The sequence below is a fragment of the Emydura macquarii genome, unplaced genomic scaffold (genome assembly GCF_026122565.2).
Source record: "Emydura macquarii macquarii isolate MOO-44397 ecotype Brisbane River unplaced genomic scaffold, CSIRO-AGI_Emac_v2 contig_1477, whole genome shotgun sequence".
Lineage (NCBI taxonomy): Eukaryota > Metazoa > Chordata > Testudines > Chelidae > Emydura > Emydura macquarii.
Window position 1 is genome coordinate 11,459,160 of NW_027131614.1, and position 14,514 is coordinate 11,473,673.

Below are 14,514 nucleotides of genomic sequence, written 5' to 3' on the forward strand. Positions count from 1 at the left end.
ACAGCCCACTTCCTTTAACAAAACTAGCTATCAGGAAACAATTTACTGGAGTTGCAAAGAACTGTTTGTAGGAGACTTCAGCACTGACGCAGAATGATTCAATACTTTTGGGTACCGAGCCCAACACAACTGAAAGGTCAGTACTATTCCAGTAAACTCCTCTTCACTTTCTTCCCATTAACCCAATGATGGTGTCAAAACTTTGGGTTTTTTTTTTCCAGAGGCTTTTTTTTCTTGTTACAAAACCGCTTTACAACATTATAGTACCTCTGTCAAATTACAAACAACAATTAAGGTTCACAACACCCCGGGGGAATAGTTTAAAGAGTATTCCAATTATACATATGGGGAAACTGAGGCACAACGCGGTTAAACTACAGCTTGGCCAAAGTCACAAGGGAAGTCTGTGGCAATGCCAGAAATAGCACTCAGCTAGTTCCCAGTGCATTAATTTAACCACAATACCAAATTTCCTTATGAATAACTCAGGTTTTTTATTTTTACAGCTTTGTGGATATTTCCCGGTATCAGTCAATGTTACTGTAACCATAAAAAAATATTTAGGGTTTAATAACTATAACTTGATATACAGATTGTGAGCCCAGTCTTTATATACATAAACAAATGCCTTTATTATAGGCTAGGCTGGAAGCACCACCTATTTTTAAGGTTGCCCAATGCTTCCCATTATAGGGCTATTTCAATGGCTTATAACTTTGCTATACTTTAATTGTTTGGGCTGAAATTTTACATGCCAGTTGTCTGCCTCAAGTGGAATTTTTCAGCCAAAATAATAGCCATTTCCATTAACAAGGCTAGGTTTTTACCATGTTAAAAAATTCTGATGAGTTTTACTTTGAAAAGCTCTAGCATCCCCATTCTTTGGAGCAGGGACTTTAAATTTGTAAAAAGGGTGGTCTTTCTGTCAGGATGTGTCTTTTTGATGTCCCTGTGAAAATCTGCCCAAAGTTGGCCTCGTCATAAGCCTTTGAAAAAATCATTTTGCCCATACTCAGTTGAGACTTCTTGAATTCCCTGAAAATTGTGTCTGCACTGACCATGTTCCAGCCTGGAGTTTAGCAGGTCTTTTCTTGCAATTGCAACTCTCGGCTGTGCCAAGTCAGCACCAGAACTGAGAGCAGGAGTGTCTCTCTCTTGTGCTCTCAATGATCTGTCCCCTGCTGATCTAGGCAGTGTGGAGGAGGAAAGCTGCCTGCTTCTAATGCAGACGGGACAACAGATTGACCTGGGGAGAAGACGGGGGGGAGTAGACTGGAACAAGGAGCTTGGGAGGAGATGGAAGCTGGGACTGAAGACTGGCAAGAAGAGGAAAGGGAAACTGGGACTGGGAGCCCAGGGCAGAGGCTGGGACAAGGAGTGAAGAAGCCATGGGGGGAGACATTGGGATTCAAGAAGGAGTCCAGGGAGGGAGGGAGATTGGGACTGGGAGTCAGTTGGAACAGGCAATGTGCACAGTGAGGTTACTGGAGGTTAGAGTGGGGGCAAGAGAGATTGGATTAGGATTGGACTGGCTAGGTGAGGAGAATGAGACTGAGATAAGGAGATGGGGTGGGGAAGAGCAGAATAGGTAGGAAAGGACAAGGCAGAAGGGATCAAACTTGGAAGGAAATGGCTGTAAGGGTCTGTGCCCACTTGCGTCCACTCCTAAAGCTTGGAATGGAACCTAAGATTGCTGAGTCTCACCATTCCGCTACCAAAAGCAAATATTTGTGAAACCCACTGGAAACAAAAAGAGTGTCCCATTCCCTTCTAGTACTGGTCTGCACAGAGCCTAACAACCGGCTACTGATACCCATTATTTCTTTATGTTAGTAGTACGGGTCTGTGATATATCTAAATGTTCCAACCCTGCTGATGAAGCATGTGGGTGACAATGTGACGCCACAAAATAATGAATTTCTGGTTTTTTCTGTTTTTTTTTTTTTTTTTTTAAAGTTAAGAAATTACACATAATAATTGTATGTGATCACAGAATTAAAGACTGTATCGTAATGCATACATATTAGAGGGCCGAATTAAGGTTTCACAGGCAATCCGAGCTTTTACCCCGCAAGGGAGTCTGCTATTGCTATCAATTTTACATGGACAGCATTTAGATACTTTAGTGATGAGTGGCCGTGTAAAACCCTAAATTAGCTAGATAGATAGTAAATACTTTTAAAACAGTGAACAGCTTTTCAGGTGGATGCAGTAAAGGCTTGTGAGGCCAGTCAGATGTGGAATACTAATCCACAAATCAGAAAATTTTTCTAGCACTTAATTCAAAAGCTGAAGGCAGAGCTACAGAGCAGACTTTAGCATCTGAAATCCATCTGCAGCAGAAAAACAAAAGGCCTAATCCTGCCTCCCTTACTCACATTGAGCAGTATTTTACTTCAACTGAACTACGCAGAATAAAGTAATATTCAGTGTGAGTGACAGTGGCAGATTTAGGCCAAAAGATAAGTGCTTGTTTGGTTTTGCATTTTGCAGCTCTGCAGGACTGCCAGCTTTGTTAGAGAGTTATACTGGGGGGAAGATGAAGTGGAAGCAAACAGATTAGGATATTAAATGCAGCAGTTCTAGGAGAATTGGTATAAAGAGATATTCATTCTCTCACTATGTACTTTAAAAGCAATTCATTCTTGTGCTTAACCTGTTGGTGGAGACAAACTTCTTTGCTGCCAAATACATTGTAAACAGCACTGTTGGCACAAAGACTTGTGCTTCTTTGGTCCTTCAAAGAAGAGTCTTTGGCTACGTTTACACTGACGGCGGCAAAATCACCGCCGCCAGATCGATTTTTCAGGATCGATTGAGCGGTCAGTGAGACCCGCTCAATTGATCAGGGAGTCGACTGAGTAGGTCCACCCCCTCAAGTAGCGTAGCGCAGTAAACAGCGTGCAGAACCAGTCGACGTGAGTTATGCAAACTACTCTGCCGCCGAATTTCCAGGTAAGTGTAAACCAGCCCTGTGTGATCAAACAATACGACAGGACCAACTGACCCTGATACCTTGCACTGCGCCTGTACCTTTATAAAAGAGTTAGGCTGGTGCCTAAAATGTTTACAGACTTATTCTTAAGGGATAGCTGATGCATAGATGAACTGGAGGCTTTACATCAAGCTGAAGCATAAACAAGAGGAATAAAAAGAGTTCTTTGCAGATAGAAGAGGGAGCGCCTGACTACAGAAAACCACCAAGAATTTACAAGAAAACAATCAAATCTAATAGCCACTCATCAGAACAATCCTCCTTAAATACATGTTTCTGTTCAGGTTCAGAAAATGAAAGTGAAGATAACCCCATGTTATAATTTAAATTATCTTCATTTAGTTTCACTCTGACCATAGGCACCTTCAGTCCCATGAGGTCGTTGGTACCAGTTCCCACAGTGGCCCAAATATCTTTCCCCATAACTGCTTCTCCATAACCAGGCCTTTATATTGACCATAATCCTGGCTAGGGCTACTGGCTCAGCACCACAATGCCATGACGATGCATGTCCCTCACCTAGGCTCAACAGCATGGTCCCCACCTGAAGCGCCCAGATATGAAGATATGTTTCCCACTACAAGTGGGATTCTCTATTCAGTCTATGGCTGTAAATCTGGCTAAGCCATTATAAATAGGCAGTGATAACCTCACTCCTGACATACTTTTCCCCTGCTCCAACACTGGGCCATGGCTTTGCTGCTTAAACCTAATTCGAGACTATATTTGTCTCATTTCAGGCAGAGATTTAAAGTGAGTTACTGTATATATCCATAATCTCCACCATCTTTTTCTTCAGCAAAGAGCTGGAATTGTCTCTTACCTGTCCTATAGCCAGTGTTGTTCAGATACACTGCAAAGGTACGTGGTTCGTGTGTTGCCTGCCAAGAAGGAGAAGAGCAATTTTCGTTGTTGGTGTATATATTGTGGTTGTGAACGTATTTCCCTGTCAACATGGAGGACCGAGATGGGCAGCACATTGGGGTGGTTACAAAGGCATTGATAAAGGTAGCACCTCCATTCTCCATGATTTTTCTAGTCTTATTCATCACCTGCAAGGACCCTGAAATAAAGAATAACTGATTTTACTATACTATTGCTAGGAAACATCTAAAAATACATTTGTCATATCACTTGATTTTTAAGTATATAAACGTATAATTACATTTGCCTTCTGTTGTTGGCTTGGACCACTCATTGCCTAGCTCTAATTTTAATGGAAAAGTAAACATTTTATATCATGTCACCAAAAATATTTTGCAAAATTCTAGGAAGTTTGAGCTCTTCTCTTGCTTAATCACAAGTACAAGTGTAGATCAATCTGATAAGCAGAGTCACAAGTCAGCAGCCTGTTGAACAGTATTATACAAAGATAGAAGGTGGCATAGAATACATACACCATTCTAAGAATCAATGAGCTCCATTTGACATTGAAGACTTAATGCAATTCCCTCTTTTAAGGGATAAGACCTTTTAATATTTACTCCACATTTAACTAATTTTTAATTTGATTTACAGCTTGATCCTGCAGCCCCTTACTTATGTGAGTACTCCTAACTCATGCAAGTTGATTCCCATCAAAGCCTGGGGCTTCTCAAGCATGCAGTATTTATAACTGGCTATTTGACTTCTCAAAAGGATTAAAAAAATATTGTTTTACTGCAATACATGCAAAATAAATAAACCCTTACAATAATTAGTGGAGCATTAAGCTGCAGCAGTTTTTGCAGTCACCAGCCAGCAGTGATTTAGTTATACATTTATCAAGTAGCAGACAAAGCAGAATTATTTTTTAAAAATCACACTATAAAGAGACCACATGCAATGACAATAACCCCTCTGGGTGAAACCTGTCCCCATGCAGAGCAGCGGCACACAGGCCTGTGCAATAACTAAGTCTTGCGTTCAGAGTCAGCTTAGCCTTTGTGGTTGAATCAGCAAAACGATTTTTATAACAGTCCCATTCCCCCCGAACCAAACAAACTCCTGTTCATTTTGATCGCATCATTATGCACAGGTCTAGCGTAAGGGCTTGGAGAGGGTTAGCTTAGGTGTGTTGGCTTTTTTTTTTTAAAACCACCCCTTAAAGCTTGACAAAAACTCATTTTACAGAAAAAAAGATGAGGTAGCAGGTAGGATCCTCAGGTGTGCAGCAGCCTATTGCTGCGAAACGGTGATCCCCATGGCTTGTACTACCATCTGTGAGTACTTGCTGATAGCAACCAAAGTTTTGCAAGGGTCAGTTGTACAACAAGCCAGGAATTTGGGGGTGGGGGTGGCAATAGACCAATAATCACTGAGGGGTTTTGTACTTTTACAGCTTTGGGGAATTTTGAGAAGTGGATTTTAGAATTTTAGCTTCTCTTGTTATATTTTTAGTTTATTTTGCACAGCTGACAGCACTTTGCTTACAGTCAATTTCACTGTTCCCCTTGTTCTTTTGTGTGGGTTGATCACAGAGCAACAGGAAGAAGAAAAATATTTAAAAACCATAAAAAATGTGGTTGTAAAGCCACAAAATTGGCAGAAAGGCTCAGGGGCAGGTGTAGAATCTGAAATTATTTTGAAATAATTTACTAGTTTTTAAGTTAATTAAAGTTAACTGGTTAACCCAAACACTAATTTGTTGGTTTTGGTGGGGTTGAAATAATAGTATTAGCAATTAAAATTTGACTTACTCTACACTAGAAGCGCTGCGCTGCTGTAGCACATCTGGTGAAGATGCTCTATGCTGATAGGAGAGTACTCTCCTGTTGGCATAAATTACTCCACTTGCGCAAGAGGCAGAAGCTGCACTGGTGTGGATATCGCTTAGGTCCCTGTAACTTGGGTCACTCAGAGAGATGTCTTTTTCACAGCTCTGAGGGACGTAAGTTACATCGACTTAAGTGGCAGTGTAGACCTGCTTAGTCTTTTGCATCAATTTTTTAAAAAACATTTTTTTTAAAGAGGGAGATGGAAAATGAGGTATTGGACTGGGTATTTTGGACTCTGTGGGAGCCATTAGATCTTTCCTTTGAGTAGTCTGGTCTGCCACAATACGTGTATCTGAGGCCTTTAAAGAGGCACACTTTGCAGGATTGGGCCCATGGTGAGCAAAGTTCATTGCCCTTTCACAAATCCTCTTTTCACCCTCCACAGCTGTATAGAAATGTATATAGGAAAATATTCAGCTAAAGATAGACAAATAGAAGATGTTTAAAGATACAGAATTTAGGAAAGTAACTGCCCAGTTCTGCTGCTTCTACTTCTGCAGTACACTGCTGTCAAAGTAAAGGCTCCCTATCATGTGAGTGAAAGTTGGATCTGGTTTAGTTACTTTATTCCTCCAGGTGTGCACTTTAGGAAACTGATGCTAGATCTACCCCACTGGATATTCTGAAAATAGACAATTCAAAGGCAGCAAAATACAAGGGGAGATGAGACTTGCTGGTATTAACAAGCTACAGTTCTCTGCCATCTGCGCTCTCCTCGCTGCCTGTCAGCCTTAACATCTGGACACAACCCCCAGGGCACACATGCAGATCATGACAGACAACAGGTCAATGAAGTTGTGCATGTCTAAACTGGGGAGGGCCTGAAGGGTACCAGATCCCAGTAAATGCCCAGTCTGGTCATACGAATTAGGAAATTTTGTCCTATAAAACATTCAGCCTGACTAAAGCTTTATCCCAGAGCAAAAACTTATGGGAGGAAGCATTAATGCTGCTGGAGATTTTCTTCCAATTGCTCCACAGATGGAGGTCTCTGTAGCTGGATCTATTAGCCTGATCTCATGATCACAAAACAAAAAATATTTCTTGGGTTCCCATGCAAGAATGTGGCAAGGAGAGAGGACTTTTCAATTCTCTGGGTATGTTCAGCGTTTCTGTTCTTGTTTGTGCCTCGCTCAGTACTTCAGAAATTCTAGAGAAGGTGATGAACAACAAACCAGGAAGGTGCCTGTTGAGGCCCCACACACTGTCTAGCCAGTCTACGGTTCTATTGTATTCTCAATCTCTCAATTGCCCAATCTAGAAGATGCTATTCCCCATATGTGAAAAATAATATGCTTTTGTTTCCTATTCATAAAAACAGATTAACTTTGATTTCAAGAACAGGTCATTATGTTTATTTTGGAGGAATAAAGCCACATTGTTTCCCTCTCCACACTATACAGGTATGAATTTACACACACTATAGCAGCAGTTCCCAAACTGTGGGTCACAACGCCAAACAGGGTTGCACCATCAGCAATTAGGGACATGGCAATTCCTAGTGTGCGGATAACACCAATTTGCTCTGCACAGCTTGACTTTTATAGACAGTATGTGCAAGGTCACTATGCAGGGATCATTCCATTTTACTCTACAAAATGGCATCCTTCGCACAGCATGACATCACATGCATCACAAGTACAGGATCACACTATGCAGAGGAGCAAAACGGCATCCTCCATGCTATCTGGGGCCCTGGCAGGAAAATACTTCATTAAAGTGGGATTATGCCTGCAAAAAATTTGGGAACCTCTGCACTATGGATTTGATCCATTCCTGTTGAGGTCAACAGGAAACTTTACATGGACTTAACTGGGGGCAGTGTCAGGCCCTAAATATAGTTGTGTACACAGGAAGAGCAAATTCCCCACCTTTATTTACAGACATCTAATTGTCTTGTTTCTTACTTTCTCTTCTCTCCTCTTCCATAAAGAGAAAGGACTCAAGCCCCGAGTCAGAAAATGACACAAGATAAAGGTTCTTTGGTTTCTACTAACAACTCTGGTATCTACAAGTATGTTTTCCCTCAACTGGAAATCACAATGATATTTTATTAGTCCCATCTCCTTTGTGACATTATACATTGTATAATTGTATTGTTGTGGTGGGGGTAGAGTGAAGCTTTGTGTGTAACAGCTACCCTTCATTCAGGATAAATATTAAAAAACAATCAAGCACTTTTATGGAATAGATAGCTGCAACAATAGAGGCCACACCCCAAAATATAGACCATATGCAATATTGCACAGGAATCTGAGCTATGTGGATGGAGAGGTTTGACTGCAGGCTGAATGCAAACTGAGGAGATTGTTTGAGGGGAACTGTGTGTAAAAGAGAATTGGCAGAAACAGCACAGAAACAGAAGAGGCAGCTAAGAAGTCCCAGAGACAGCCGAGAAGCACTTGTGTAGCATGAACCTGAGAAAGAACTTAGACTTTGGGCAGAGTGCTGGCTGGAAAGAGGCTTGGAATTGTGACCAATGAAACTGTCTCCTGTTTGATTCCTGCTGCATTTGGGGTGACAGGATGTTATGTACATTCCTTGTAAAATACACAAGACTGCATCAAAGAAACAGCCGACTCCACCGATTTCTCCTAATGAACATAAGAACAGCTATACTGGGTCAGACCAAGGGTCCATCAAGCCCAGTATCCTGTCTTCTGACAGTGGTCAATGCCAGGAGCTTCAGAGGGAATGAACAGAACAGGGAATCATCAATGGATCCATTCCCTGTTGCCCATTCCTAGCTTCTGACAAACAGAGGCTAAGGACACTTCAGAGCATGGTTTTGCATCCTGACCCATCCTGGCTAATAGCCATTGATGGACCTATTCTCCATGAACTTCTATAGTTCTGTTTTGAACCCTTTTTATAGTCTTGGCCTTCACAAGCTCCTCTGGCAAACAGCTCCACATGTTGACTGTGCATTGTGTGAAAAAATACTTCCTTTTGTTCATTTTAAACCTGCTGCCTACTCATTTCATTTGGTGACCCCTAGTTCTTGTGTTATGAGGAGTAAACAACACTTCCTTATTTACTTGCTCTACACCAGTCAAGATTTTATAGACCTCCATCATATCCCCCCTTAGTCATCTCTTTTCCAAGCTGAAAAGTCCCAGTCTTATTAATCTCTTCTCATATGGAAGTTTTTCCATACCCCTAATAATTTTTGTTGCCCTTTTCTGTAACTTTTCCAGTTCCAATATATCTATTTTGAGGTGGGCGATCAGATCTGCACACAGTATTCCCGATGTGGGCGTACCATGGATTTATAGAGAGACAATATGATATTTTCTGTCTTATTAGCTATCCCTTTCCCAATGATTCCCAACATTCTGTTAGCTTTTTTGACTGCTGCTGCACATTGAGTGGATGTTTTCAGAGAACTATCCATGACTCCAAGATCTCTTTCTTCAGTGATAATGGCTAGTTTAGACCCCATCATTTTATATGTATAGTTGGGATTATGTTGCAATGGAATCAAACAATTCAGAAGGCCCTGAATATCAGCTAGCTGCTTGGGTCAAAACATTATTACACTATAATGCACTCTGTGGTACTTCCCAGCTTTCTGCAAATTATGTTCTGGATTTTACTCCACTATCTTGTACAGCTCTAGGCTACAGGGAAGGTGAATTTTATATATTTTGCTTCAATGATTCTACACTCCGAAGACAAATATCTTCTAGTTGCTGTCTAGTATATGTTCATATGTTTTATATGCTTTATATATTGCAAAGTAGATGTTTTGCATAGATATCAGATATACTGTGCTCAAAATAGACTAGAGAATAATTTATGTTGGAATACTAAAAGAGTTTGTTATATTCCATAAATCCTAGACCTCCTGAATTCCATGGCATAAGCAACTCTAAGTACTTTTTTAGGGTGTGAAACTCAGCTTTGCTCATCTAAGGTCATTAAACAGAAGAATGATGACTCGTATGTAGAAAATAATGTATCTTTATACCTTCAGATAAGCAGAATGATCTATTGTTGAAATCGCAAAAATAGGATATTAAGTGTCTTGGGGTCAAATTCTGGTTCAACGTGCAAAGGGTATGTACATTTCCTGTGTGTGGGATAACTATGCTGGGATTGTGGAGAACAGAATCTTTCTTCAGCCCATTAGTAAGGCATATGTACAAGCAGGTTGCAGTGGTTTCATTATGAGACTGCAACAGCAGCCACAGCTCTTTGTGAACCGCTCAGGAAGTTTCTGAGGCAGTAGCTCCAGGATGTGAACAGAGAGTTTTACTACATACTTGCTACTCTCCCAGCATACCTACAATCCCTTCTGTGATCTTGTTAAGATAGCTACCAGGAAGCACTGTTCTGTGTTGCACCTTCTCTTCTACCCGGCCTCTACAGAACTGGCTCAATGCCCAGGGACCTGGGCACCAGTTAGCCACAGAAAGGAGGTCAGGGCTTGACCCTTGTACAGAAATTTCCAAAATGTTTGTAACTAAAAAGAAACACATCTACATAATAGCAATATCTTAGACTAATAATAGTGTCTATAACCACTGGATGTCCATTTATTACACTGCATGGTTAAATAAACCAGTGATTAGAGAAGACACAACTAAAATAGATCAGACAGACAGATCTAAAGGCTCAGTGGGAGAACTCACTTTGCCCAGTATCAGGATTAGCCCTAAAATAAGACATATGAATTTATTAATTATGGACTAACAGCCCCAAAAGTTGTACAATCAATATAAAATCATAACAAATATGAAAATGCCCATAATTCAAGAAATTTAGTGATTAATATCTTTATAGAGTATTTAAGGGAAAATACGCCAAGAAGGAAATCTTGAATATCAGGTAAATATTTTAAACAATATTCCCCCCCAGATATGCATGCAAAAAACTCATTTCCTACATGTTGTCCAAGTTGTGATCAAATACTGAATATACATAAAACAACTAAATTGGCCTCTTTTCATATACTTGACATGGTATGAAAATGGCTTGACTTTAAACACATTTAAACATTACATATAAATAATATAAGCTTGTGATCTGAAATTAGGTCAATTTTGTGTGTATGTAACGTATCAGATCATATAATGTATACGAGAAAAAGAAAATATAGTTTTTTATCCATCTGGTACCATGCAATAGGTAACATTAGCTTCATCTTTTAAAAGAGTTATACAAAAGCAGATGGTCAGAAATAACAAATATTATTAATAGAGTTTCTTGCTTTTTTAAACTGTTTTCGGCCTTATACGTTATCACATACTGTATTCATCTCAATCTCTTTGGTTAACATGGTTGATTGATAAAGTACTTATCCCCTAACCTGGAATTAGTTGAGTTAAATCAGATGAAGTGGATCAATAAAACGTATAATATAATTTTTATCAATATAATTTCCAAATCGGTCAAGGATGTCTGATGACGTTAAAAATGTGCCTGTCCTACAAAGTTAAGTTCATTTATATAGCATAAGTGACCGAAATACATGTTTAAATGAAACAGAGTAGCAAATAACATAATTATGTCTCACCAAGCTCCACATCTTGGTCATCTGTTAGTACGAGAATAATGTTGGGTCTGATATTTTTTCGCTCCTGCTGTACACGTCCTCTGAACCTTGGTGATTTGACAGTAGTACAGAGACTTCTTAGCAATTCAGTACTGAGCACAGTCAAAAGAAGTCCAAAGCAATAATACTTCATTGTAGTTTCAATATCACAAGCAAAATAATTGCGCCAAAGTGTCTGTTCTTTAGTTTTCGAGAGCTATGGAGAGAAAAAGATTAAAACTGAAATGCTGTCCAAACAGTGAGTAAACTCGCAAAATGTTTGGAGAAAGGTGATACTCAGAAAAGTCAAAACTGGCAAATACAGAGTAGTGTGACAGTAACTTGTAGATTAATGGTAGCTTTATACTAAGTCATCTTCTGTGAATATACTTAGACATTTTGCAACTGCACTTTTTCATTTTACTTTTGCTCCAAGTTATTCTACTGACTGCATTTTGTATTCATACAGCTTCCAATATCTACCTCACACTTTCCCCTCTTCTTTTTACATCACATTGTTCTTTAAATTCAGTACCTGGGTATACGAATGAATTGCTATGATGCAGAGCTGTTCAGAACATCTGTAGGTGGAGCCCTAAAAGAAAGAAAAAGCAGAAGACATGTTAATCAAAAACCTCACAACTTATTGTGCTCTGAACTAACTCTCCAGAATTGTACATCAGAGCTTTTCTTTCCACAAAACGAGAAGTAGAAGAAAATCTATATTCACCATTGCTTACATAAATAGTTTAAATAATGACATACCTTCCTTGTTGGTTGGACTGCTTCTTTGTGTTTAGAGATAAGTGAAATATATAATCATGTCATTGTCATAAGTTTTTGTACAAAATTTATAATCACCTTGTGAAACTCTCAGAATAGTAAGTGTTAATTTCAGCCCTATGGCACCTGAAAGTAAATGAATTATTTTAGATTAACTCACCTGCATGAGATATTAAACACTCACGAAGCAGACAGAATAGCATAGCTGTCATTTGTAATCTGCATTGTATCACTACATTGAAAAGTCATCTTTCTACTGACAGAGTTCTCATATTAAGTGACTTCTGGACAATCTTACCCAGCACTGTGAAAGCACGTAACTGTCTCTCATCAATCAACGATAAAACTGAGCGCATCATCTATAATTCACAGTACCTCTGGCAAACCCTTCTCCTCAATGCTCCCTTTCCAGACTCCACTCCATATGCCTCTCAGAATCCCCCTCTCCGTGCTTGTCAGTCAAACAGCCTCACTATTGTAAGACCTGATGCAAGCACAGAAGTTTTGCTGTGCAGCAGCAGATCTAAACCTGCAACTGAAAATGATTGATTGGTCTTGGGACTAAAGGTTAGCCACTTACACTTCAACATTTTTTGCATGACTGACTGAAGCCCTGTGAAAACATCACATTACACAATATGGGAAAAAAGCTTGGAGTAATGCCATCTGACTTCAGGGCATTAACCTGCTGAAAGCATTTTTTTTTTTTTTTATTTTTATTTTGGGACTACAGATGAACTGCAGAAACCTCATAATTAAAAAAACAAAAACAAAAACAAAAAAACCCCAACTAGTCATATGGGAAAGTCTGCATGGGAATCAGACTGCACCAGCCATAATTAGAATGGAGCACTATTCCTCAGAAGGTCAGCACTCCCACACCTGAGACTTCATATTTAAACATGCAATATTAGCTAATAGCAGACAAATACGCAGAACTAATTTAATGCAAGCAAAACAGAACAAGAGACAAAGGGCCCCATGACTCATCTAAAATTACAACACAAGGTGATATACAACTTGTGAGGGAGAACTTGACACAGACTGCTACAAAAAGGATACTGTGCTTGTTTTCACACACACCTATTATTTTAAGTGTCACAAGATACCCCATAAACAGTTTCATTCTCCTCACTCTGAAGGCTGTAATTACACCAGAAAAGTGTGAATGTCTTTAAAACAAAAATCCAAGTGTCTGTTGCAGAGTAATCCTGTCTTCCATTGTCTGTTCACCAACAAACATTCCAGTCTATGATAGACATTACAGCAATGCAAAGCCAATACGCAGGAACTGGCATTTAGTGTTAAATACCATTTCAATGATTACATGACACTCAGATAAGTAGACTGGAAGTCTGTAATTAGGCTAGAGTGACTTTTTAAAATACTTCAGTTTCCACATATTTATTCTAACTCACAGAAAAGCTGACAAAGAACAGGATTACTGAAGAAATAAGCATTCTTCTGACAGACATCACAGGCTTTTGATGCAAAAGCAAAAATACAGCTGTCTCTAACTGTCTGATCTTTAAATAGCAAAACTTTGACTCCCTCACAAATCCCAAAAAGATGTGTGAAGTGAGGGTCAATGTTAAGTTTCTTATATCAGTTGTACTGTACAGCTAACTTTTTCAGACAATGTTGACCCAGAAAGTGCAGGCATCCTGGCTACGCTCAGCAAACATTGGCACCAACATGTTTGAATAATCCCACACAGTATGAACTGCAAGTTCTTGACAATTACACCTCAGTGCTAATAAAATTTAGAACAGTCCAAACCAACATTACCAACTTTTCCTCCTCTTGTTTGGGATACATTAGTCAGTCACAGTTGGTTAAAAAAAAACAAAAACAAAAAACCTTTAGCTTTAATTTTATATTTAATTAAGCAAACATCCTTGTTAGACAATTTTTTTTCAGAAAAAGAGTATGACGTTATTTTCCTACTATTTAATTTCTTTTTATCTTGATAAGGGAAGGGAAATGACAAAATTGACCTAAAACTTTTAAAAATAAAAATTGCTTAATTTTTAAATGATACTTGCACAAGAGCACAGCAATGCAACTGTTGATCATTCATAGTGCTCTGAATAACTGTATCCTTTTTTTGCACAGACAATTCTTTATTCAGAAGTGACCTTTTAAAACCTTCCATCCTCTCACAGGCTGGTTTCCAGCTCCAGAAGGCAATGAAGTAAAGAAGAAAACAGACAAAATGCAAAGCTTGATAGAGGAGACAAGGATGCAATGTTTGTGTTGGATACTCTTTTGGAGTCTACGAGTGTCCTTGGAGACATAGTAGTTTATCTTGAAAAAGTCAAAAACAGGAGAGATTTTTATGAGAGACCTTTTTTCTTTACACATAGCCAGTAAACTTAAAGCATTGTGCAATATCCAAAAATCAAGATCCAAATACAAGTTCCCTTTCTCCAGACAAGTAAAGG

The 14,514-nt window shown here is 39.2% G+C and overlaps 1 protein-coding gene across 4 annotated transcripts in view; it reads right to left on the bottom strand.

Moving 5' to 3' along the window:
- SULF1 (sulfatase 1) overlaps positions 1-14,514 on the bottom strand; it is a 159,353-nt gene that overhangs the window by 73,493 nt on the left and 71,346 nt on the right. For 3 of the 4 annotated variants that reach the window (XM_067553640.1, XM_067553639.1, XM_067553637.1), the window contains exons 2-4: positions 11,823-11,882; positions 11,270-11,504; positions 3,819-4,058 (exon numbers count right to left, since the gene is read on the bottom strand). In XM_067553640.1, coding sequence (XP_067409741.1) covers positions 3,819-4,058; positions 11,270-11,441 — 412 coding nt within the window. In that variant the 5' untranslated portion in view covers positions 11,442-11,504; positions 11,823-11,882. Of the gene's footprint in view, positions 1-3,818; positions 4,059-11,269; positions 11,505-11,822; positions 11,883-12,148; positions 12,256-14,514 lie in introns of those variants that run through there. The other variant, XM_067553638.1, reaches the window with a different exon arrangement.